We start from the raw sequence: 26,394 nt of genomic DNA, 5'->3' as shown, positions 1-26,394 counted from the left end.
TTAGCATTTTTTTAAAAATGGATTTTGATTGTGGGTTTTAAAATTGCATTTTATCAATTGTTTGGTAAGGCATATTAAGCATCTTCATTCTTAGAGGATGAAGAAAGAGGAAAGGCAGGATATAATATGTTAAATGTAAACCAGAAAACTTACCTTTGTTGTGCTTAACTGCGATTTATGGATGCAATACAGAAATGTCATATAATATAGTCCTCTGCCCTTTCAGGGTCCAGCAGTTTGTGCTCTTGGTTGTATGTTTGTATCTGTTCTACTCTGCTCTGTTTTTACATGCTTATTCTTTTTGTACTGGTTTTGGTTTTATTGCAGTGTTTTAAGCTGCTTTGAGTGTTTTAGTAAAATGGAAAAGCAGGGCATGCCCATCCTTAATAAATACACTTCAATCCAAATTCTCTGGCTCAGTAGGCCACTGATGCTGATGCAAGAAGTGGGATGATACAGGGACTTTTCCAGCATTACTGAGTAGCCTGGAACAGTGATTCTCAAACTCTCATATAGAGTTTTCCATCCACTAAGTCTTCATGGGGGGAGGGCAGGGGGAGAAGTAGTAACTTGATCCCCAGGATCATGCAGCTGTGAGGGGAAGAGCCACTGTTTTTTATCTTACTTGCTGCCAAGTCTAGGGAGTGCAGGGAACCCTGTGGAGCACTCTGCAGGGCTCCCTGCAGTCTGTAGAATGTTAAAAAATTGTAACCCACTTCCCAGTTGCAGTTGCTAAACTGGAAGTGGGTTGTGATCATTTGTTAACATTCTACAAGCCACTGGGAGCCCTGTGTAGAGCGCTCCATGGGGCTCCATGCACCACCTGGACCCCAGCAGCAAATAATGTAAAAAAACAGCCCCTCTTCCCCTACAGCAGCACGATCCTGAGGATTGTGTCACTGCTTTCCCCCTGCCCAGCCCCTTAAGGGAAAAGGGCAGGGCTTCTCAGGCTGGTGGGTCGTGACCCACCAGTTTTGAGAACCACCAGCCTTGAAGAAGCCATGCTGCTCAAGATAATGTCAAATGTCACTCCATGATTATTGGGGGGGGGGACTCCTTCCTTGGCATATGCTGCCTCTTCTAAGAACTGGAAAAAAGTGGCATTGAAGGAGCTGTAGTATGATGACCTCCTTTCATGTGACCTAGATCTTCAGATATCATTGAGCATGCTGCAGCTGCTTCCGCCCTGTGAACAGTAAGGTTGGGAAGGCCCACAGGCATGAGAAGGAGCAGTGTCATGGATCTTTCTGAGTAACCTGGAGCAACCATTATAATGGAGTGGTTCAGAAAAAGGACTCAATACCAAAATTCCCCAAGCACAGAGGTGTCCGAAGGCACTTCTGTTTGGAATATGAACAAACCAACATGGGGCCTGCGCTTATGGAAGTGACAGCCATGCTGCAAAACCACTGTGACCATCAGCCCCAGTTAAGGGCTCCCTATGTGGTTCCAGCAATCTGAACCATGTCAGCAAATTGTCCAAAACAGGGCTTGTGTAGTCAATGGGACTTGCTTTGAAACAAAACTGATGAGGATTAAGCTCAGTGGGTCTCTAAAGGGTGATTTGTCTTGCACCACATTTTCTCTCTCTCCTCAGTTCCCGTCCCTCCCAAATCTGTTACTTCCTTGATGATGAACAAAGATGGCTTCCTTGGAGGTATGTCTGTGAATACAGGCGAAGTATTTTGCTCGGTCCCTGGGCGACTCTCCTTACTCAGTTCAACTTCCAAGTACAAAGTTACTGTTGGAGAAGTTCAAAGGCGCCTCTCGCCTCCAGAATGTCTGAACGCTTCACTCCTCGGAGGAGTACTTAGAAGGTAAGGCCTTGGCACAAGCATGTGTGCATGTTTGGGTAGGCTTGATATGCAGTTGCAGGGCTTATTTGAGAATGTATACTGTGACAGATTTGTAAATAAGTGTTGTGATTAATGCATGTGAGTGAACACAGGCATATGTGTATGTATACTGGTTAGCTTACCTAACAGAGTTGCAGTGAGGTTTACTAAATATGTCTGGAAAGGTTTGGAACACTTAAAAGCACTAGCTAAGTGTTTGTTGTGAATTATGAGAAAGTTGGCTGTGTATTTTTTCTATCCCCCTCACTTTCAGTTCCCACCTGTTATTGTAGGCTAACCTTCAGAAAGGATTTAGTTGACGCAGGTTCTTCGCTGAACTTCAGTTTCAGTGTCAAGGCCTAACTCAATCTGAGATGAAGTAATTGATGTCCTTGAGCATGCACAGAGTGTGTTTCTATGAACTACTAAGTAACTACATACAGCCTACTAGGTTTTCATATGTTAAGTCATTGCTTTCATGGGAATAAGATATTGGCCCCCAACTAGTTTTATTGATGGGTGATTCAAAAGTGGACATGAAAGATGGTGTAGGAATATCCCAGCTGTAAGGTCTTTAGAATTTTTTGGTACTTCCCTCCCTCCAGAAAACTAAGACAATGGGCCATTTCTAGGTGGGTTCATTGCCATGGAATGCATGCAGCAGCCTTCTACTGAGTCAGACCCTTGGTCCATCTAGGTCAGTATTGTCTGCACAGACTGGCAGCAGCTCTCCAGGGTTTCAGAAGGGGGTCTTTCCTAGCCCTACCTGGAGATGCCAGGGATTGAACTTGGGATCTTCTGCATGCAGAGCAGGTGCTCTGCCACTGAGCTACAACCCCTCTCCCTCCAATGGGGATACAAGGTAGGCTAAGGCCTAGCCAGCCAAGATGGTTGGACCTTTCACCTTCAGTGTGCTTCAATTCATGTATGCATATACCTGCATCCGGGTCAATTATTCATTACTGCTGTGACAAAGAAGCAGGGAAACCTAGTGAGGGATTCTCTGCTGTTATTGCAAAGCATCTGTTTCCACTGGGCAACTGATCAGTAGATTAATCAGCTGCAGCTTTCATTAACTGGGGGGAGATTGTGAACTGTAAGGATAGTTCTGGATTCTGGTATGTTAATGTCCAGGGGGGGGGATAGAGGTCACTCTAACAGGGAGTAATAACATACCTTAAAATGTGTCTCAAAAAGACACTCATAGGAGGTTTTGGTAAAAGGCATGCATATGTATGTATTGGTTTGATCCATTCATTGTTTCAGTGGCTGACAGAACTGATTAATAGTCAAGCACATAGACAGTACCAAACTACACATCTTGCTCCATAGAGATGCTTTCCCAGGCCATATACTTCTACCCTTTACTGGTGAAGGCTTGATCCCACCATCCCATTGTTCCACCTACTGGCCCAGGTTTACAGTCCTGTAAGTGTTTTCAAATCCTAGTCAATGTGTCTCTTCCCCAAATGTGTCTAGCTAAGCCTGCTATGTGCTTGACAATAAGCCCCTCCTTCAGAAATCAGTGAGACCTGCTGCTAAAGCAACCGCACATAGGATCAGGCAGAAACATATCTAACAAAATATTTCTCATTGGGCATAGTGTATAGGTGATAAATGAAGTCCTTCTGCCCCCAGCCCAGCCCTTTTCATTTTGTTTGGCAAAACTCCCTCAGTCAGCGTTATTTAGACACAGTCAAATGTGCTAAAGCCCCTTCAAGCTTCAGTTATCTTTAGTCTGTCTAAAACTCCCCCCCCCTCCTTTCCCAGGGCCATTCCTTGAGCTTTGAATCAGCATGTTCATTTCTTTGCCTTTCCAGAGCCAAATCGAAAAATGGGGGCAGGTCTTTGCGAGAGAGGCTAGAAAAAATCGGTTTGAATTTGCCAGCCGGCAGGCGTAAAGCAGCAAATGTCACTTTACTCACCTCCCTGGTAGAAGGTAAGCAGAATCTTTGTTTTGATTTTATTTTTCTCCCCTTCGCTCCTCATTCCCTGGCTGCTCTCAAGGCTGGGAAGAGTTTTGACATTTCACAGAGTTTCATGGATTGAGCAGAAATCATTGTCTTGGTGGTATTAAAGGTCTGTTTGTCATGCAGAAAACCTCAGGCAGGAAGGAGATGAATAAAGGTTCTAATTTTTTTTTTTAAACCCTACAGCCTGATCCATATCTTAATCTGTGGTGTGTTTAAATCCTGAGATCACAACACTTTGTTAAGGCTGAACTCTTGTGTATAGTATTTTTTGTTTTGAGCATCTTGCACTGAACCTGGTGGAACTGAGTAAAACGTGCATCTGATGAAGTGGGTCAGAATTGCTCATAGTGAGTCATTGGCTGTTTTGTGGATTTTAATGGGTATTTTGCAATTAACTGGAAGCACACTGGTCTGATTATAGAAATCCAAAAGGAACAGCAAAATGATACCTTTTGGGGGGGCAGGTATGGTTGTGAACTTCTGAGTTAGGCAGAACTGGAACTCAAAATTGTAATTGAAAAAAATGTTTTAAAAAAGTTTGAAATGGAGAAAAAGGTGATGTGAAAGAAGAAATTGCAGTAAGCCTTACCTGTGGTGTCTGTCAGCTTTAAGGTGGTAAGGAAAGCACCCTGTTGCAGATTTACTGCATGCTTACTCTCATATGGTAGTAGGGCTTGCTCCCACATGAGGCTGCACGCTTAAGTTAGACCTGTGCCTTACAGAAAACACAGGCCTACAAAATTGAGGGTCAGAAAAGTTTTTCCCAGAATTATGGTGGTTTGATATGAATTTGGGGTGCCAATTTCAAAAATGGCATCCGTTCTGCCCTATCACATCTAGTTTTGGAGACACGGTATAGCCTCATTAGTGAATGGTTCAAGCAGCTTCCTCATGAGTCACTGACTACTTTTAGAAAATACATTTTAGCAAATACATACAATTAGAAATACATTCATATGGGACTTATTGATGCCGCAGAAACCCACACATCATAGGGGAGCCAGTGCTAGGGCTGCAGTATCAGAACAGAGTTGGGGAGAGCTTGGTTCAAATGCTTATCAAGGCATGAAGCTCACTGGTGATCCTTTGCTAATCAGAATATCTCCATCTTGCAAGGTAGCTATGAGGATAAAATTAGGCAGGTAGAATGTTATGAGTTACCCCAGGGGTCGGCAACCTTGAACACTCAAAGAGCCATTTGGACCCGTTTTCCAGAGGAAAAAAACCTCGGGAGCCACAAAACCCTTTTGACATCCAAAATGAAGATAACACTGCATATATAGTTTTTTTTACCTTTATGCTCTTATCGGTCCCATTTTTATAATGTAGCCCCCTCTTGTAGCTTTTAGTTAGTTTTGTCATACATTCTTGTCCTGTGTTTTCAGACTCCTGGTCCTCTATGGTGTTTTACCTGATTCCAAGGCCATTCTCTGCCTGGAGAATTATGCCCACTTTAAGCAAATTAGCTCCCCTTCTTTCCCCCAACAAATGACCCTGGTTCTGCCCTGCAGTCCTGCTGGACCCCACCTCCAGGGTAGCTCACCTGTTCAACCTGCAGAGGTCCTCTCTCCTGCCAGCAGCCTCCTGCCACTACAGCAGACCCTTGGTCCTCAGCAGGTCTTGGGCATAGCAGCCACACTTCAAACTCCAGTGTCTCCAGCAGCCCATTAGTCACGAAGTCAGTCAGAGTATCCAGGGCAGAGTCCAAAGTCAATAAGCCAAGTCACAGTTCAAGGTCAGATTCCAAAGTCAGTCAGAGTGTCAAAGTCAATAAGCCCAGTCAGTCTCCTCTCCAACCTGCACTCCTTCTCCAACCCACACCCCTCTTCCTGCCTCAGGTGCTCCTTTTATCCCTGAGGGCCCTATTGCCTTCAAGTGGCTGCAGCTGGGCAGCACACTTTGCTGGATGCCCAGGCCTTACCCTTAAAGGGGCCACTGCTGACACCACATCTACCTCCTCACCAGATCTTCCAGGATTCCAATACATTTGGCAGTTATGACATCTGCTTATCTTACATGGATACTAAAGAACTCCCCCCACCTTCCAGAGGCACCCTGCTGGAAGGAAGGAAGGACACAGACTCCAGAGCTGGGGAAGAGAAGAAGGGGGGGGGGCAGCCACAGGCCAGCTTCTGCCCTGCCTGCCCTCCCTCACTCAGGTTGCAACTCTCTCCACACAATCCTGGGAGTAAGCCCCATTGACTACAATGGGACTTCTGAGCAGACAAGTTGGTTGGAGCTCTCAGGTTGCAGTCCTCTCCACACCTTCCTGGGAGGAAGCCCCACTGACTACAGCTTACTTGTGAGTAGACCTGCACAGGAGGAGGCTGCGGCTACAGCCCTCCACACCTTCCTGGGTGTAGCCCAGGGACTACATCGGGGCTTACTCTCAAACAGACCTGCGTGGGCTCCCACGGGCTCCAAGGCTGCCATCCCAGGCACCCTTTCCTGGAAGTAAGCTTCATCCGATGTAATGGGGCTTGCAACTGAGTAGACACACAGGATGTCTCCTCAGCTGTGGAGGAAAAGCCTCTCCTTGCACTGAGTGGGGACCTGCTCAGGGAAAGGCGGGCTGCAATGGCTGAGGAGGAGGGTGGCTCAGGATTGGCTGGTCTGTCTGCCAGTGAAGGACCCTGAGCCATTCCAACAGAAAAAGCCAGGAGCCTGCTGGATGCTGATTGGCTGAGCCTGCTGGAGAGTTGGGGAAGGGAAAAACAGGGACCTTAAGCCTGCAGAGTGGGCAAAACTGAAAAGGAAAACCAATGTGGGGCAGGTGGGGGTGAAGGGAGAGGAGGGCAGTGAGCTCAGAGGGTGGAGGGAAGCAGCCTGCCCTCCCAAACACAGGTGCCTCCTGTTACCCCCTTTGTCACTTTCACCGGGAGGAGCTGCAGCAGACGGCTGAAAGAGCCACATGCGGCTCTAGAGCCGCAGCTTGCTGACCCCTGAGTTACCCTAAGCAAGTTGGAAGTAGCATGAAATTAAAATAAAATACGTAAGAATACTATGTACTAATTAAAGTAGAATACAATTGGGTGTAGACAGATGAACTACAAAGGGATGCTTTCTCATGAAGTAATAGTCAGATGTCCACAGTACTTGAGGAAAAGCATAGTGCCAGATGGCCTTTGCTCATGGCTTGGCAAGGTTCTGACTTTAGTAATTTGCCGGGATCTGTAGGACCTCACATAATGTCCTGGTTCTGAAGTGTGGGTTTTTTGTGGGTCTTTTGTTGTTTGCTTTGAATGAGGACAGTGCTGTTGGTTTCATGTTTAATGAAAACTGGTGATATTTTGGAATGTGGTTTCAAAAAGAAAGGAAATGAAAGGAAGACTGCCATTGCAAATTATCTGTGGCTGTCCTTGTTGGCGGAGGTTTTAAAAAATAGCAGTCTTGCCTTGGCAGCTGCTAAGTGGCAGATTGAAAGGATGGGTTTGTGGTCAGGCAATGAGGAGCATGTCAAGTCGGCTGTTTGGGCCAAAAGGAAACAGAAAGACTTGTCAACCTGCCCCCCCCCCCAACTCAGCTTGAATTCCTCATGGCACCAACTCATCCTTCCTGGAAGGCAGTGACAAGTAGGAAAGTTTCCCCACTAAACTCACATTGGCTTTGAGGCAGTAGCTTTCCCTTCCCCCACCAAGGAGTTGGTCTGCACTGTTGGTCAAGGAGCAGTATAAATAACCAGCGGTGCTCTTGAATAGGTCCCCTTACCCATTTTAGTGACAACTGGCAGAGACAGTGCAGGCAATGACATCAGTAAAGGAGGTTTGGTAAGCATCCTAGAATCAAATAAAAGGTGGAGGGGCATTCCTCAGACTAGTTTCAGAGGGTGCTCAGTACACCCTTAGGGGCCCCTTTGACACATCTACTCAGAGCTTGCTGGTTTGGGGGTTGGAACTCAGGTTTGGCTTCCCTCCTCACAGGATTTAGGTGTAAGGCAAGGGAGAAATAGGAGCAGTGGTTAATTGCTTCTGGCTTGGAGCCAGGGTGAATCTTGTTCAGAAAGGGTAAGGGGAGAACATGCTCCATGATCCTTTACCCCAGAGCACCTGCACTGTAAGTTATGTTTGGCAGGAGGATGTAAACTGTTGGAGATCCACTTAAATAGTTAATAGAATGGTGACCCAGTTTCATTCCAATGTTGCTGTCTCATCTCTTTATTCAGTCCTACATCCATAAAGATGAGTTGGTTGTGGAGGAAGATGGAGACCGAAAGCCCTTTATGATGAAGATGAATATAATTGTTTTTCAGTTATTGATATTGTGTTGAGGGTTAACATTACAAGTGCATTAGAGAAGTATGTCAGTTGAAACACTGAGATTTATTTCCAGCAACAGATGGTTGTTGGCATCCTTCAGTCTCGGAAGACTATGGTGTCACGCTCTGAATGGTAGTTCTGGAACAGAGTGTCCTCTCCAGTGCACAAAGCCTGGGTAAAGTAGATATGGAGGATAGACCCATCCTCCATATCTGGAGGTTACCCATGCAGCAAATCCCCCCTCTCCACATCGCTGAAATGGCCCAATGGAAAGGCAGAAGCCAATATGGTTGGTTCCAGCGGCATCGCAGGAGTTGCCAGAACGTGACTGTGTTCAGCCATGAACTGCCTCAGGGACTCCGGCTCCGGATTTTGCCTCGAGGTTGACTCCTGAAGCCTTTTCCCTAACTGGATGTAGCCACAAGGCAGTGGAGGTTTGGGGTCAGAGTTTTCCTTCTCTCAGATGAGCTGCCTTCCCAGGCTGACGAGTCCCATCTACCCGGTGGCTGTTTAGTCGCCTCTCACGACAAGTACAGCCAAACTGAGGGCCTATTCTTATCCCTAGCCCCCAAGGGTAACAGCAACAGATGGAGATGTAAGAATGCAACTCTAAGCCTTTAAAATCATTGAAATTTTGCTGCTGACTTTAGCTGTGGGCTGTTATCTAAATCTACAGAACTTCAGAGGTTACAGGGAAACACAATTGTCTTACTGACATTAATGGAAATGTATATATTGTAGTACATGTTAAAATCCTATCTGTGCAAATCTCCATTTAGCTTTTAAATAACTAAATTTGAACTTATCTGATAGGAATTGCATCCTGCTTCAGCTCCATCTAGAATACCATGCAGTACAATAGACAAGATCCCTCCCCCATTACCTGCCAATGGCAAAACATGTTTCATTCATAATTGTCTAAGATTCTCAAAGGTTAGGTAGGCTGGTATCTCTTCTTATAAGTAACTTAAGGGAAACGAAACCTCCATGGTGTAGGTGTCATTCTGTCCCATTTCTCTTCCCTTTCAAAATGAGACATTAGAATCATGAGCCGTGTTTGTTTTGGGAGGTTAAAAAAGTTCCACCCACCCTCTTCAAAGTTCCTCCAGTGTGGCTTATAAGGGTTTAGTGCTACATTGTGGATGACTGAGACAGACGGAATCTCTAGAGCACTGGGTTGACTTTGTTTCTCCTCCTCTGGGTTTAAACACCAGTGTGTTATCAGTAGATTGACACTGAAGGGAAGAAACCTGAAAAGGGGCAGGCATTTGAAAGTTAGGATAGCTGTCTTCCCTTAAATCCCATAACTCTCAAGGAAGGCCTCTGAGGCACAGCATGACTTGCTCTTCTCAAGTAAGGGTGTACAAGATTGAAGCCTTCATGTCACATTTTTTTGAAGTAGTTATACAAATGTCAGGCATCTTATTTTCAGTGACATAGGGTGCCTAATGGGATTGACTTCAGTGCAATTTATTTGTGGTTAGATATGGTACTATTGAGGTATGTGATAATTTTCCAGTGTAACACAAGCAAAGAAAGATGGGTCTGATTCAGATTACAATGTAAATGTTGACAGTGGAGGAAGGCAACAGAAACAGGGAAGAGAGCGGTAAGGTAACACGTAGCAGAAAGGGAAGGAATGGAAAAACTGAGGACGATAAGGGAGAAATGTAAGCAAATGTAGGAACTACCCATGCTAAAATGAAGTCTAGTTGTGTGCAGGGTTACAGCCTGAATCTCTGTGTTGAATTCACTACAGTCAATGGAGTGGGAAAAAATCCCTTCTCTGTCATGCAAAAATATTCAACTTGCATAACCAATAAAATGGCACTCCCTCCTGGTTCTTAAGGATTGTACATATTATAATCAAATATGCCCATGTGTGATATTCGAACATTGCCTTTATCTGGTCAATTGTTGCAGAACATTGAGCTGTTAGGGACTCAAGCCTGCTTGGGAAGCTCAGCCTGTCACTTGGAAACTTGCCCTCTTAAAACCTGAAGTGTAGAACTGGGCAGTGATAACACAAGGTGGTTTTAGACTTCTGCTGCAAAGAAATGGAAACTTTGCATTACTACGTTGCAACAGAAATTGAGCCATTGCTTCTCCTCCGGTTAGGACATGCACAAGCTCCTGATATAAAGACATTTGCAGAGCAGGAGAGTGGCAAATGTTGAAAAGACAACTGCAGAGGGACTGGAAGTGTGGAAAATGCATTCATTTCTGCATAGTAGCAAGATGTCCAAAACCACTTCTAATGCAAAAAGGGACATGTATATGCTTTTTCTGTGTATGTTTAGAGATGCTCTCTTGTTTGTGCTTCGTATTGTTCAACACTGAGGGTTCAAATGTGTTATGAGGCTCACAATGAAGCCTTGTCTTGCTATATGCTGCTGAACTTTGGCTATGTGAAGATTCCAGGATCCTAATTCTCACTACCTGCATCTCATCATGTAACTTGATGCAATGGGATCCTGCTCCAGTTGCTGAGAAGCAGGGGAGAGCACCAGGATGCAGGTCTCTTGTTGTCTTGTATGCTCCCTGGGGCATTTGGTGGGCCGCTGTGAAATACAGGAAGCTGGACTAGATGGGCCTGATCCAGCGGGGCTGTTCTTATGTTCTTAACTGGTCATGGTGGGTCCCAACAGATTCTCATTCTGAAAAGTGGGTCCGGTGCTAAAAAGTTTGAGAACCACCGCTATAGTATGTTTAAGATAGCAATTAATACAACCCTAGAATTGCAGCAACTGTTACCCTGCACATGCCCGATCTCATCTGATCTTGGAAGCTAAGCAGGGTCAGGCCTGGTTAGTACTTGGATGGGAGACCGCTTGGGAATACCAGGTGCTGTAGGCTTATACCGTAGTCTTTTGAGACTGAAGGTTGCCAACCAACCAAATGTGAATTAAAAACTTCTGCTCTTTGATTAAATTTTGCACTGGTAGCTGACATTCATAACATTTTCATCCAGATAGCCAGGCTTCACACTTTTGGATCCTGCCAGGAGCCATGTTATGCCTGACACTTACAGGGCCATGTTGAATGTGTCTGGAACAAAATGGCACCCATTTCTTTTCCACAGGAGACAGAATTGGAGAATGTTAACGGTGTGAAGACCGGAATGAAAGGAAGAGGTGGGAATTGGCTGAGTCACTCACCCTTCTTTTCACCCTCCCCAAGACTGGCTCCATTAAAGTTCAATTCAAAATGGGATCAGAGTTATTTTGGCACATTGCATAGGACCTGGGGCTTTTGCCCCATTTGCCCCATAGCCAGGCCCGCCAGTGATGGGCAGGGCCCATGAGTGGCGGTGCAGGGGGTAATTTGTACCTGGGCCCAGGGTCAAAAAGTGGGCCCAGGAGCCAAAGGAGGAGGCCCAGAAATTTCCTGGGATCTTATATTTCCCAATCTCACTTGGACTTGCTGCCTGTACAGGATGCTGGGGTCACAACCGTGGGCATGTGTGGCTTGCTGCTGCAAGCCGTATACGCTGGGCTGAGTAATGCATGATACTCCTTAACACAGTGTTAAATCTGGGAGGAAACAGCCCTGCTACAGTAGCCTTTTGGCTTGTGTTTCTACTTGATCATGGAGGAGTGAACAGGAGCTCAGGGACCCTGCTGCGGGACTACAGCTGCTGCAGAAGTACATTTTGATGTGCACAGGGCACTTTCTATTCTAGAATGAGCCTAAATATGACGATGTTAATTTTTTGCAACAATTTTCTATATTTAAAAGATTTTAGAGAGGCTTCGGAGTGTGTTTGGTTTTTCATATTACTATCTAGCTGCTGATGCTGCATGGGTGGGTAGATCTGGGTTCTACATTGGGAAGCCCAGTAGACCTGGGTTCCAAAAACTTTTCCAGCTGTTGCCACCTTCTCCCTGCCTCCACTCTGACCCGTTTTGCCCATCCCATCACCACCCTCTGATAATTATTGTTCCCTTTATGTCACAATTGGAAGAGATCACAACAGTGTAGGTAAAGCAAGAACTTTGAGGCATTTACCAAAAACTAAAGAGGTGTGCGTGTTTCTCAGACCAACCTTTTGGGTTGTTTAGGTTTGAGAAATGGGACAAGATTTCTCTTGGGGCATTCCAGGTTTGCCCATTCAGAGTTAGCTGACTAGTGCAAAGGATGGATGAAATTAGCCATGGTCTTCCTCATTACACTGTGAGGTGTGGGGCAATTGATGATGAAGTGAGAGCAGTAGGTTAACTGCTTTCAGTTTGGAATGAGAATTGACCATGCCCAAATATGAGGAAAAAGGGATTTCACCATATTTTCATTGTGAAATTTAGGGTAGGTAGACAGTGTTGTTTTATCATAGCTGCAGTGTAATAAAATGGTGGTCCATTTAATTCCAATGCTTGCATCTCATCTTTTTATTCCCTAGTCTGTTTCCAATAACACTCAAATTCCTTTATGTTTCTGATGAACGGGATGTTTTGCATTTCTTCAAAGTTGTTTATGTTAAACCTGCTGAGGACCAGTGATAAAAAAAAAAGAATGTGGTTTTTGTGAAATCTTTCTCATGGGACCTCAACTCAGATTTATGCCTCCAGAAATGAAAAGAAAAAAAAACTTGCAGGTATTTCCATATACCTGAAATAAGATGTTGCTTTTAGTATACTTTGGGACTTACAAGGGTCAGAAATCCCATTGACTTGCTTTATAGCTGTTACAGAATGTTACTGTGACTTACTTTGGAACATTTGCACAAAAGAGGATTTTGCACACTCCTATGCATGGCTACCCAGAAGGAGGTCCCGTTGGTCAACAGGGCTTACTCCCAGAAAAGTCTATAGGATTGCAGCCTCCTTGGCTACAACAAGAATGAATAGGCCAAAATAATCACACACAAGACAGATCCAACAGCAACCAGTTGCCCATCTCTCTTCTCAATCTCTCCTCCTCAGTCCCATCCTCGAAGGGGCAAGAGATTCTTCATCCACACCACAGCCAGCCAGAAAGATGCATACCTTCCACCTTCCCATATTCCCTTCCCTTGGGGATGTGGTTCATGAGCTTTAAGGCAACATTCATGACTCTCATAGAGAGCCTAATACAACATTTAAGAGGAAGCCACTTTGGGCATTTCCCTTTCGATAGACAAGGTGGGGTATACATCTTTTAAATAAATAAGATGTAGGACATCTGCAAATGACAGAACACCCCTGAATTAATGAGACATTGTTCAAGTACATCTGGAGATGGTGAATGGGAGCTCCCATACAGAAGAGTTAGTTATTGACATGAAAAATCTGTCCATAAGTCAATCTCAATTAATGCCTGTACTAACTTTGACTGAGATGGATTGTGCTAACCTACAATGCTGATAAAAGTTGTTCATTTTTCCCCAGGAGAAGCTGTTCATTTAGCTCGAGATTTTGGATACATCTGTGAAACTGAGTTCCCAGCAAAAGCTGTTTCTGAGTACCTGAACAGACAGCACACAGACCCCACTGATCTCCACTCAAGGAAGAATATGCTGCTTGCCACAAAGTGAGTAGTAAAAATCTTAAATTAAGGGAGCAATCCTAACCCCTTATGTCAGTGCTTTCCAGCACTGACATAAGGGCAATGAAGCTCCGAGGTAAGGAAACAAAGATTCCCTTACTTTGAGGAGGCCTCCGTGAGTGACACCCAACTGCAGGATGCAGCACACGGCCCATTGGCACCGCTATGCCAGAGCTGGAAAGCACTGTTAGGGTTAGGATTGCGCCCTAAATTGTGCTTATAGTATGCTGGCCCTGAAGTGTGGTGATGTTGCAGAACGTTGACATATTAGCAGGTTTCGTTTTGCAGGCACAGAAGAGTAGCCTATGTTGTCACAACTTATTTTTCTTTTTACTGTGGATTCCATCCTCTTGGCATAGTTTTAAGATTAACAGATTCACATCTTTAGTCTTCAAATGGCTGGGGCAGATTGAACTAGTGCTGGATTATTTCTTTAGACATAGCTTCTCTTCAAAGAGCTCAAAATTTACATACCGTAGATACTCAGGTATAGTACATGAAATTTTTGCCAAGTAATCAAGCTCCAATTCTCACTTCACCTTATCTCCAGGTCAATCAGTGGGGCTTTCAATTTGGTGGGGCTTTCAATTTGGTGGGGCTTTCAAAGCCAACTAGCTACCTCCCTTCGTGCCTTGCTGGTCCTTGCAAGGCATTCTGGAGCATGACCTGCCTTTTTCTACCATTATTCCATTCTTTTTCAAGTACCCCTAAAGGTCCTGTTGAGTGTCCTTGGGAGTACATGAATACCAGGTTGGGAACCACTGATTTACTGATATGTTGTTTACAGTGCACTTACTCTGATAGTGTTTACAAAAAGGTGGTGAAGACCAGAATTTAAAAAGAATAAAAATGTATCTTATGATCTTTTACTATGTTTTTAAAAAATTAGAGGCTACAGTTCTTAGTTAACAATTAGTGGTAGGTTATTTTTCAGGATCTGGCCTGGGGTAAAATCAGACAAAACTATAGTCAGACAACCCTCTAAGTTTAACCCCCGACTTATCCGAGGGTCATAGAAAATTCCATGATTGTTGGCTCAAAACCTGCCCTCGACTTATCTGTGGGGTCGACTTATAGGTGAATATCTGCGGTAGCTTGTGTATGGTTCTCTAGAGATTTTCTGTCCAGAAGTTTACAAGCCAGATCTACTTAGCCTCAGAACTAGAACTTTGTCATGTGCTTTCAAATGGTGCTTTGGGAATATCCACAATGCACTCCTTATACTGGGGGAAAAAAGTGATTGCTATCCTATATTGACTTTGCAATGAGCTGAAGGAGTTTGAAGAATAAAGCATTTCAGAACTGTAGTACCTGGGAGGCTAGGAGTCATTCTTCAACTGTTGTGGCTGAGTCTCTGTGCACTAAAGGACTGGTGAAATGTAGGGGCCTAAACATGTTAATTCCAGAACTAAACTTGTACCAGCATGAGGGCAAATCTAGGCTTTGTTCAGGGCTCTACATTGTTAGGTCCAGAAGAAGTTAATGCGTATATGTTATGTAGTGAGTTTCAAGGTTTTCTGTAACAATGTAGATACACTTTGGTATTCTGATTCCTTATAGACCAGAGGCCCCCAAACTATGGTCTGCGGCCGCATCTAGCCCACCAATTCATTTGGACCAACCTGCTGAGTCCCGTAGTAGTATAATTTCATGTCAGCTCTTTTGCTCCTTTCTTTCTCCCATCCATCCATCTCTGCCTGCCACCACACACCTTGTTCCCCCCTGTTGGATAAATTGAGCAAAGTCAGCATTTGCAGAGAGAGGCAGAGAGAGAAAGAGAGAACAAGCAGTCCTTCAGCTGCAAATATTGTGACTGCTTTGCAGATATTTTTCTCCTATTCTGAGCATTCTAGCTGAAATACAAAATGTTTGCAGTGGCTCCTCTTTATCCACAGGCTCCGCATCCTTAGATTTGAATATCTGTGGATGCTGAGCCTATTGCTAGAGGGCCTCAGAGACCTCCTGGACGCAACCAGAAGTGCTTCCCAGAGGCTTCTGAAAAGCACCCTTTGTTTTTTGGGCAAACCAGAAGTGCCTTTCAGAAACAGCCAGGAGGCCTTCTGAGATGCAGGGAGGCTGCGCGTGGGTTTGTCGATGCAATCCCTCCCTCCTGCAGATTTCATTATCTGCAGAATTCAGTATGTGGAGGGTTCCTGAGTGGATACCGCTGTGCCCACTGTATATTCTTTTCCAAAACAGATCCACTCCAGTCAACCATAAGAGCAAGCCTGGGCAGTATGGGCCTGGCACCTGAGAGTTTTCAATTTTTTTTTTTTTGCTTTTCTTTGTGGATTTTCAGAAAACCAGAAGTACCTTTCAGAAGTGTCTGGAAGGCCTTCTGAGAGGTGGGGAGGTTGCATGTGGAGCCATGGTGTAGGCTTCCTCATGAGGAAGCTGCTTGAACCATTCACTAAAGAGGCTATACTGTATCTCCAAAACTAGACGTGATAGGGCAAAACGGATGCCGTTTTTGGAATTGGCACCCCAAATATACACAGGAATTGGTGTAACGTTTAAGGAAGCAAAATGTGTGTTGGCCTGTGTTATTAAAGCCAGAAACTGTTTTATACAAAGTCAGACTTTTGATCCATCTAATTGGGTATCAAGAACAGCAATTGGTACCAGCTCTCCACAGTGATGGCATTACTATTATTATTATTAAATCATCATCGTAGTAGTAGTAGTAGTAATAGTAGTAGTAGTATACCACTTTTCAAGAGGAGTAGTTCACACAGTGGTTTACATAGTAAAATAAATCGAATGGTTCCCTGTCTCCAAAGGGCTCACAAGCTAAAAGAAATAATAATACAGAAGAGACATCAGCAACAGTCACTGGATAAGATGCCAGTGTTTCTTAGATGTCATCCTGACATTAGCTAATGGAATTACTTTGGCCTGTGTGCAGGTTTCTGTTTCCCTCATTGTCTTTGCATTGTGTGGCATCTCTGGCCAAAGAATACAGTAATTCTTTGTGATGTTGTGTATTCCTGCTTTTCCCCCCTTTCTATTTGATGGTGTAAGTTCACCCACAGTTTAAGCTGGTGGGTGGTTTGCTACATGCACGAATCCATTTGTACAACCAAAGTGGAATTGTGAAAATGTGAATAAAGTAGATCTGGACTGTTGAGTGTCACAGCCACAGTCAAGGGATTATAAGTAAGTTTGCCTTGGCCTTTTCAACACTGGAGGCAAAAAGACAATTGCCTGATGGAGTTTCCACAATAGTTTGCAGCTAGATGCTTCACCATGGCTGTTGTTCTTACTTACATCTGTGGGGAAGGCCAATGACAGCTGAATGTGACTGATCTATCTGGCTGATGTGCTTGAAAGAAACTCACAATTAGCCCTGCCCACATACTTCCTGCATCAAAACTTTGCCAGAGCTATGAATAGATGAAGTGTATACAGCACAAAATGGTGCCAAATGTCAGCATTAAGCATAAGTTTCCTAGTTTATGTAGTATGGCATTTTGATAACATGGCACATCTACAGCAACTGCTTTAGAAAGCCCACAGGCAATAAGCACCCCTGGTGCTGTCGGGGGCATTTCTTGACACTGCAAGAGGCTAAGCCTGGATGCTAAGTTTTGGTGCAGTATGCTTGGGACAAAATGTGTCCCAAACTTGTGGTTGTGATGGATTAATTGCAAAATTGTCATACCATGCTATAACTTGGATGTGCTCTGTCACATTAATGTTATGCCAAACTGGTTGTATCACTTGGTGTAACATGACTGCCCGCTCTGACTGCGTGCCCGCCTTTGTGAAGGGTGACCTTGGCTCCAGCTCCCTGTCACTGGGAAAGGCGGAGTGGATAGCAGGATTCTTGGCTATCCATCCAAGATGACAAAAAATAAATTTCATCCCATGCCTTCCAATGTTTACTGTTAATCATCCATAGATCTGACACTTTTACAGCAGCAGCTGGGGGGCAGCAGGCGGGAATATTAAATCTGCTGCTATATTTAGATGTCTCTCTAGCTCATTGAAACTTTTTACAATAGCTTTTCTATTTGTTTGATTTATGCCTCCCTTTGGCTCCTGTGCCATACTGTTTGGTGTTTTATGGCAGGCTTAGGCCTTTGGTAGTGTAGGCTGCCTGTTTTCCCACACGTTCTATCTCACAGGCAAGCCCCAAACAGATCTCATTTATTTCGTGCCCTAGGATGTGGCTGGCTCCGTTGACAGCGTAATTTAAAGAAATATATGGATGGCTGAAAAATCATTTGCTCAAATTTGTCCAGATGTTTTTTAGACGTGATTGGAATTTGATTGCCCTTTTCCGCAGGGTCAAAAGATATTAATGTACCAGAACATTAATTGCTCACAGACCCCCTCCTTTGCTTTTCGAAGATGAAAACATTTAACTCATCATTAGGCCTTCAAATTCAAAGTTTCCATTTCTTCAGACTTTCTAATGGTTAATACACACGGACAAGACTTTAAACTTCATCATCTAAAACATTTAACCTGTCTTCAGTTTCAGGACATTGTCACTGGACAACCATATTGTAATATGACTATGTACCTAACATCATTTTTGGGCTGATCTTGCTACAATTTATATTGATTTCCTTGTTGTGAACTCTGGACAAAAATGCCTTTCTCTCTAGTCTGTGGAGTGCCTCTATTAGTCTGCTATAATCAATGGTCTTTAGGAAGCATATTTTGGTAGAATGTACTGTATTTAAAAAATTAGAATAATTTCTCCTACTTGTTTTCAACTTTGCCCCACTGCAGCTATTAAACAGTGGTCCTTATCATATGCAAGTGACTAAGGCTGAAATCCTATGCACACTTTCCTAGGAGTAAACCTTATTGACTAAAGCGGGACTTACTTCTGAGTAGACATGAATAGGATTGTGCTGTGAATCTTTGCTTGCTGACTAGCAAGAATGTTTAGTGTTCCTTTTTCATTCCCCCAAGGTGGCCAAATAGTGGTGTCTATGAAGGGTAGGATTAAAACACACCAGTACCACCACCATGTGCCTCTCTAGCCTCTGGAGCCTAAAAGGCTAGGCTTGGCAGCTAAGTTTGCTTCAGAAAGCGGGAAACAGACTTGTCCTTCTCATGATGCCAAAATTTTGCAAAACAATTTGCACCCCTGTATAATGGGTGTATAATGGTTTGGGAGATTATAATCCTGAATTCAGTCTTTGTTGAATGCTGACTCTCCTAGTTTTGCAAAAACAGACTGACATTTGAAAGGTTTCTTGCCATGGCAAAAGCTCAAAAGCTTACAGGCTGATTAGATCAGGAAGCCTTTAGGCTACGTGGTACTCACTTTTGCTCCTGCCATATCTTGATAGGGCCACTCCCTATCATTACATTCTAGAGGTCAGACCTTGCTGCTTGATTCTAAAAGTTTATTATCACTCAGGCTTAATTGTTTTCCCAGATTTGTGTGACTCAGAGATGGTGAAAATATCCCTATGGCTTGAAACCATAGGAGGAGGTTGCCTTGCTTCAATCCAGTGTATTTTCTCCCCTTCTTATAGCATTGGTCTTCATTGTTAACATCTGGAGCCATAACTGGGTGATATACTTGCCTGAGGGCCCAATCCTATCCCATTTACCAGCGCCAGTCCATCTGTGCCAATGGGGCGTGCACTGCATCCTGTGGTGGGGAGGCAGTCACAGAGGCCTCCTCTGTGCATAGGAACATTTACCTCCTCTAAGGTATAGGAACATTTGTTCCCTTACCTTGGGGCTGCATTGCGGCAGCACTAGGGCTGGCAAATTGGATAGGATTGGGTCCTGAGATGGCTATGGTTGGCACCAGTATTGGCAAAACCATTCAATTTTCTGTTTAGTTTTCTGAGAAAATAGAGAAAAGGGGGGGAGGGAGGGAGAAAAAGAGAGGAAGGAAAGACAGATCTATATACACCTATGCAGAAATGGCTCCTTTGTTGTGCATTATGCCTGGAGGTGAACCCAAGAACCTAAAGGCTGTTTACATAGACAATGTCCTTGCAACTATCTTTTGGGAGAAAATGATCTGCCCAAGGCCACGCCAAAGGCTTTATGGCTAAGGATTTGGGATTTCCACATGCAAAACCAATACCTTCTACTACACCACATTATCATGTGCAATGTTGCAGTGTTGCATGTGCAATGTTGCAGTGCACCCTAGAGTACAACTCTAGCATCCTAGAGTACAACTCTGGCATCATAATTGTGCAGAATAATTACTGCCCCAAGCCAGTGCGTGGGGTGCCTGTGTGGCAGGGTCAGACTTGGTTTTATGCCTTCTAAATGAGAGGTTTGAGCATAGATTATTCCTTCATTTGATAGTGTCCTGAAGGAAGTGATTATTCCTTCATTTGATTCCTTCATTTGATAGTATTCCTTCATTTGATAGGGCACATGCATTTTGAGGTGTGCCCAAAGTTTGGCAGTGACTCTGAACATCTCACTTTCTGTATGTAGATTGTCTGGGCCACAGGTTGCAAAAATTATAATAAAAAATAAATGCAACAATAAAAACTTCAGATTTTTTTTTTTTAGCATATATATCTGGTGTATCAGATTGCATGAGCCAGAATTGTATGTGTTCTTCCTTCATTCAAAAAGAAAAAAAAAGCGCTAAATTATTAAAGTTAAGGATTTGGGCAGCCCAATCATAAGCCGCCCCAGCACCACACTGAACATCAACACCAAAATGGCCGCCACTGTATCCTGCGGGATCAGGGCACTCACCGAAGGGTGAGGGGAAAAATGTTAGCCCATGTTGAGCTCTGTTAGTGTCAGTGGGTCTCCTCGGATCTGCACCTGCTGTTTAGAGGAGGCAGAACTGAGGAGGCCCATGTTGGGCTTTCAGTTGTGGGAGGAGACAGAATTCACAGGATGAGGTCTCTTGTGATCTGGTGTGCTCCCTGGGGCATTTGGTGGGCCGCTGTGAGATACAGGAAGCTGGACTAGATGGGCCTATGGCCTGATCCAGTGGGGCTGTTCTTATGTTCACAGCAGACTCTGCCACCATTCCTCCCTGCCCAATCCTCCCCTAGGTCCACCCTCCCTCCACTCAGCTCCGCCTTCTCCCGCTCTCCCCCTGCCCCCCAAAGCCTCACTGTTGGTCAGCAGGAGCCCTTACCGATGGCTGCTTCTGCAAAACACCTTCCTGGTGCTGAGGCCCAGCACAGCGGGCTCCCCGCCAGTGCCAGAGCGTGTTACGGCAATTTTATGATGCCTGGAGCCAGTGGAGAAGCTGCAGTGCTGGTGGTACACCTGATAGGATCAGTGTCTACAAGTTCTCAATTTTCGGTGGCATGGAAAACTTGAGAGAACTCTGTGTGTGCATCAGTGCGCCACCTGCCCTTTTTTTCACTGTCATGACAGCACACGTAATGGGGAAACTACTGAGCTAGGCCGCATCTAAAGGATTTGTAAGACAACATGAATGCCCTGGGTTAGTCTTTCTACTGTTCTGAAGGCTGCTTCCTCTTGTGTTTCTTTGATCCCAGGTCTGGAATGCTGCACTTAGAGGCATGTCTGTTACAACTTCCTGCCTCCATTGTAATTTTTTTTAGAAATCTCATGGTACTGCTGAATAATATTTAGTGTAAAGAACCCCATACTGCCTTGCTTATGCAATTATTTCTGGATAGAGAATACTACCTTTCATCCTCTATAACTGCCACCAGTGAGAGAGAACAACATGTGGACAAACCTGAGGCTTAAGTTCAGTTCTCACAGACAATAATTCTGTCTGGACTGTCCCACACGACACAGCTTGCAAAACGTTCCTATTAGCATGTCAGAGGAGGCTGTGTTGAACACCTTCTTCCTGATATCCAAATTTGTACATGAAGAATTTGGGAGAGGGAAGTATGGAGGAACATTAAACTGTCCTGGAGCCACACCTGCAGCTGTAGGTGGTACAATCCAGATACATGCTTTCTGCCTCACTTGTTGTTTGTGCTAGGTCTAGGAGCTACTCTGCAGAAATGCATCTATTGACCCAATCCTATCTAACAGTAATGCTAGTACCAGCGTTCTGCTACCACAGACTGCTGCAAAACAACTGTACAAAGCTTTGTGGCAACACAAGCAGCCGACAGGAAGGTCAGAGCCTTCCCTGCACATGTTGGGAGTCTTGTTGGAGAATGTAAGCCTGGTGCAGGGGGTGAAACACGGCAGGGAGGGATGGAACATAATGGGGAGGAGATGGGACAGGGGATGGGTGAATCTCTGTCCCCTAGGAGGGGGGCGGGATCAGCAGTGACATGCAATCCAAATCCCCTTCCTGGACCTGATCCGCCTGCATGAAGCAATACACACTTGTGCCAGTGATTGAACTAGCCCCAAGTCTGACTTGCTCCATAGTGGTTGCTGGGGCTTACCCTGAGGAAAGGGGACTGATGTCCAGCAGCCGAAAATGTCCCACAGGGTGCAGAGGAAGCTGCACTGGTGCCACTGCATTGCATGCAAGAATTTAGGTAAGACTGGGTGGTTAGTAGAATTCTTCAGACTGCAGGTGGGAGATTTAGGGCGCAATCCTAACCCCTTATATCAGTGCTTTCCAGCACTGACATAAGAACAACATAACCCTGAGGTAAGGGAACAAACATTCCCTTACTTTGAGGAGGCCTCCATGAGTGACACCCAACTGCAGGACGCAGCACATGTTCCTTTTGCGATGCTATGCCAGTGCTGGGAAGCACTGACATAAGGGGTTAGGATTGCGCCCTTAGTTATTTAAATACTCTTCACTAGGGAAAAATATAATAGTTCCTTTAATTGGGTAGTTGAGTACCTATCATTTTGGAAGTGAAACAAAGCAACTTTCACTTTCACAGGGTTGTAGTTTCTGGTTACTTGACAGATTCCTTTGGCAAAAGTATTTGTCTCTAAATTAAAAAGTAACAAATTTACACCCTCCTAGGTGCCCTGATGTGAACCTGTGAGCTTACAGGACCTACAGAACTTTGAGAGCAACTGAGCCACAGAATGTTGAGGGTACAAACGGAGCAGGGATGTGTTAGACAAAAAACCCCACCACCCTTCCAACCAGACCTGTGTAGGCACATATCCTTTCTGTAAGAACAGAACATTAGAGCATGAAAGCAAGAAGGAACAGGTAACTTTCTGCTCTGTAGGGCCAAGATCTCCCCTCCCTTTCCACAAGAGAAGAAAAGAAGTTTATTTGATGGTGCAGGAAGGAGAAGTAAACTGGTTGGCTGAGGAATGTGCCACCTTGAACACCCATTTCCCCCCCCCCCGACCCACAGTGCTTAAGTTCTGTGTTGGAACCCAGCTATACCTTCCCAGTAGCAAGTTGGCCTACAACAGCCTGGTAGTAACCCTATCCAATTTGAAGTAACTGTTGAGTATGTTGGCTCCAGAGCTGGCCCAAGATCTCCCAACACCTGAAGTGGCCTGTGACATGTTGCCCCCCACCTTTCCTGGCTAAGTGCCAGCATGGATTGGAAAAGGAAGACAGGGACGGAGTGGCAGAGGAAGTGTGAAACGGAGAAGAGCTGGTTCACAGCTCTCCCCTCCTTCCCACTTCCACTCCGTTTGCCCTCTTTCTTTTCCAGCTCAGAAAGTTGAGACAATAGGGGCAAAGTGGGGAAAAGGAGGTGAGTGGCCCCTTGCCAGTGTGCTGCCTGAAGCAACAGTTTCAGCAAGCCTCATGGATGAGCCAGGCCTGTTTGCCTCTCCCTTTCTCTCCATGTCTTGACACTTGAATGAGAGCCCTCAGTCACGTCTTTGCTGCTTGAGTTCGTTACATTTAAATGAATGGCTTGCCGAAGACTATTGCAAAGAGACATATTTTTGGGTATTTGGAAGTGTTTCTTAGCTTTATATGTATAGTCAGTGGCGTAGCTAATGATCGTGTAGCCCAGTGCCAAGCTCAAAATGTTGCCCCAGAAGTGCTGTCGCAACAGAAAGTGACATCACACCAGGGTTTTTTAAAAAGTGAAAATTGGGAGGAACCCACCACCTCCCTTCAGCAGCTCGCCACCCACTTGTTTTGCTGCCTCCCCTCAGTCAGTGCCATAGCTAAGGCATCTATCTGCTACCTGCAGTCAAAAAAGATTTGTAGCCCCCCTCCCCCAGACAAAATCAAATTTAATTAAGTGAATAAATAAAAAGTATGCCCCTTATCAGTCAGAGTCGCTATGCTGGGGTGAAAAGGGATGGTTATTCTCTCCTTGCTAAATATAAGAGAGGCATCACTTGAAAAAGTGCCTTTTTATCCAGTTAGCAGGGGTAAATGTATTATGATATATGGAAATGAGAGCTGACTGATATTAACACCTTAGTGGTTTCATGCTGTATCATGATAACATGTCATTGCAACATGTCAATAACATAATAACATTTCATTGCCTCTCAGAACAATCAGTTTCATAGGTCAGTTTTGAGAAGAAATCCACTTTTTGTTCCATAAGGCAGTTGTGTTTTCAATTTATGGTTAACTGGCCATAACTTCAGATAGAATAAAGATATTCCAATGCAGTTTGTTTCATTGCATTCAGCATAAAATTACCTTTCCATTGATATATAACATGATGGTATTACTCATACATGCCAAGATTTTCACAGTTTTGGTCACTAGTGTCAAACTCAACTTGTTGCCCCCCTAAAGCTTGATGCTCAGTGCAACTGCTACCCCCTGCGCCCCCTTAGCTATGCCACTGTGTATAATATATGTGTGGTTTATGGAGTACGGTTTATATACTATAGCAGGCTAGAATAATATAGATTGCTGGGAATTTTTGTAGTTTCATATATCACGTATATATACTTTACTTCCTTCTCTCTTTTGTTGCTGTTTTGTTTGTGCATGTGTTACCTTGTTTCAATGTATTTTCTCTCCTTTGTCACTTGAAAAAAAAAATCAACATTATATTTGCTTGATTTGGTTGCGCTTGAGGAATTCTAAGCCATGCTTTTCTTGAATGAGGGAAGTTCACTATGGTAGAATTTGAGAAAACTTGACCCAGGTAAGGCAGTGGCCTACAGCTAGAATCAAAATGCCTTCCTGGGTTATGGATGTCTTAGGTAACTTTGGGTAATTTTATGTCTTAGAATTTGAAAATGAAAACTATAGTGGCATGGTCCCCTGATGGCATGTAGCAGATTTTGATCAACTGCCCCAAAAAACTTTTTTCTTTTGGTGAAACAATTACATGAGACTATATTAACTCCACTGTAGTTCAGTAACCATCGCTGGCAATGTAATAGACTCCCAAACATACTTCCTCCCCCCCCCCCCCAATTTTTTTTTCTTGGTTAGACTCTTCAGTAAGTTAGAATCCTACAAATATCTTATATAGTTCAACTCAGTATGCATAAGAAACATAGTGATTTCAAAATATAGCTAGGTTTTTCTTGAGTTATCTTTAGAAGCATTTACTGCACTGTCCTTCTACTTGTGGCACACTGCAGTGCAGATTGAACAGGTTGATGAAGGAGGAGGTGGAGGAGAGGACTGTTGTGTGGGTGATTGGTGATATTTGAAGAAAACTATTTGACTATATGTATTTACTTCTTTTTTTCTGGATGTTCGGTTCCTTCTAATTGTAGCAAGGCTTCTGTGTATAGTACACACATGGTTCCCAAGGGTCATGCACCTAAATATGCTTCCTTCATAGATGTGAATGTGGAACCTCACTCAGGCATAAGCTGTGTTGGGTCCATTGGAGTTCACAGGAAGCTCTGGAAAATGCTCAAATGTAAAAGTTTAAGTTCATGAGGAAAATGGCAGTAACATATACAATAACAATGTGATCACATCAAAAACCAAAAAAAATGTTATACAAACATGTAAATCCTTCTGGGTTTATCAAAGGGGTATATCGTAATACATAGGTGTCTTCATAGCTTCTGCATCTGGGAAGTTCAGTTCACCAATAGCCCTTGGTGGGGCTGTTCTAGTGGAGAAGAGGTAATCTATTGTAGTAGACAATGTGTTGGACTGGAGATATCTTAGTTCACATCCCTGCTCTGCCATGAAGCTCATTTGGGCAAGTTTCGGAGAGTGTGACTAATCCATCTCACAGGATTATTGTGGGGATCAACTAGAATAATCTCAATACCCTGAGCTCTTTAGACTGGTAAGGAAGGAAGCAAATGAGGTAAGTAATATAATTCTAAGGACAAATCTCATAAGTGCTGGAAGTATTACTACCAGTAGTAATGTTTAAAACATGATACATACTTGTATAGTTAATAATGTTAATAGTTTTGATCACGCTTGATCTGTTTGATCCTGACCAACCTCTGCTCTTGTCATCTGCTTTGTGTCATCCTTTTCTATAGGCAACTTTGTAAAGAATTTACAGATCTGTTGGCCCAGGACAGGACACCCATTGGCAATAGCAGGCCCAGCCCCATTTTGGAACCAGGGATTCAGAGCTGCTTGACTCACTTCAGTCTCATCACCCACGGCTTTGGGTCTCCAGCCATATGCGCTGCCCTGACTGCTCTCCAGAACTACCTGACAGAAGCTCTCAAAGGCATGGACAAGATGTTCTTGAACAACAACTCTGCCAACAGGCACACTTCTGGGGAAGGACCAGGTAGTAAAACTGGAGACAAAGAAGAGAAGCACAGAAAATGAAAAAAAAAAGGAAGCTAATGAAATTAGGAAGAAAAGAAAGCAGAGAGAGAAAGAGAGAGAGAGAAATCTTTTAAAAAAACATTTTAAGTTTAGCTTTAAAAATATTGGATTGGGCTTTGGAAGAATTATACTAGGTAGGTCACAAAGATGTTGTTTAAAAAAGAAAATAAGGTCAGAGGCGCACAATGGAACAGGAACAGTGGCTCAATGGCTTTGACAATGGAACTTTTGAAGACAAC

General features: G+C 44.1%; 1 protein-coding gene and 1 pseudogene across 2 annotated transcripts in view; both read left to right on the top strand.

Moving 5' to 3' along the window:
* TFAP2B (transcription factor AP-2 beta) overlaps positions 1–26,155 on the top strand; it is a 57,618-nt gene extending 31,463 nt beyond the window's left edge. For both annotated transcript variants that reach the window (XM_066638012.1, XM_066638013.1), the window contains 4 exons: positions 1,598–1,817; positions 3,656–3,774; positions 13,428–13,569; positions 25,855–26,155. In XM_066638012.1, coding sequence (XP_066494109.1) covers positions 1,598–1,817; positions 3,656–3,774; positions 13,428–13,569; positions 25,855–26,155 — 782 coding nt within the window. The remainder of the gene's footprint in view (positions 1–1,597; positions 1,818–3,655; positions 3,775–13,427; positions 13,570–25,854) is intronic.
* On the top strand, positions 10,801–10,920 carry LOC136637647 (5S ribosomal RNA; annotated as a pseudogene).
* Positions 26,156–26,394: the final 239 nt, after the last annotated feature.

The sequence above is a fragment of the Tiliqua scincoides genome, chromosome 1 (assembly GCF_035046505.1).
Source record: "Tiliqua scincoides isolate rTilSci1 chromosome 1, rTilSci1.hap2, whole genome shotgun sequence".
Lineage (NCBI taxonomy): Eukaryota > Metazoa > Chordata > Lepidosauria > Squamata > Scincidae > Tiliqua > Tiliqua scincoides.
Note: the sequence above shows the minus strand (reverse complement) of the source record. Positions and strands in the feature narration are given on the sequence as shown.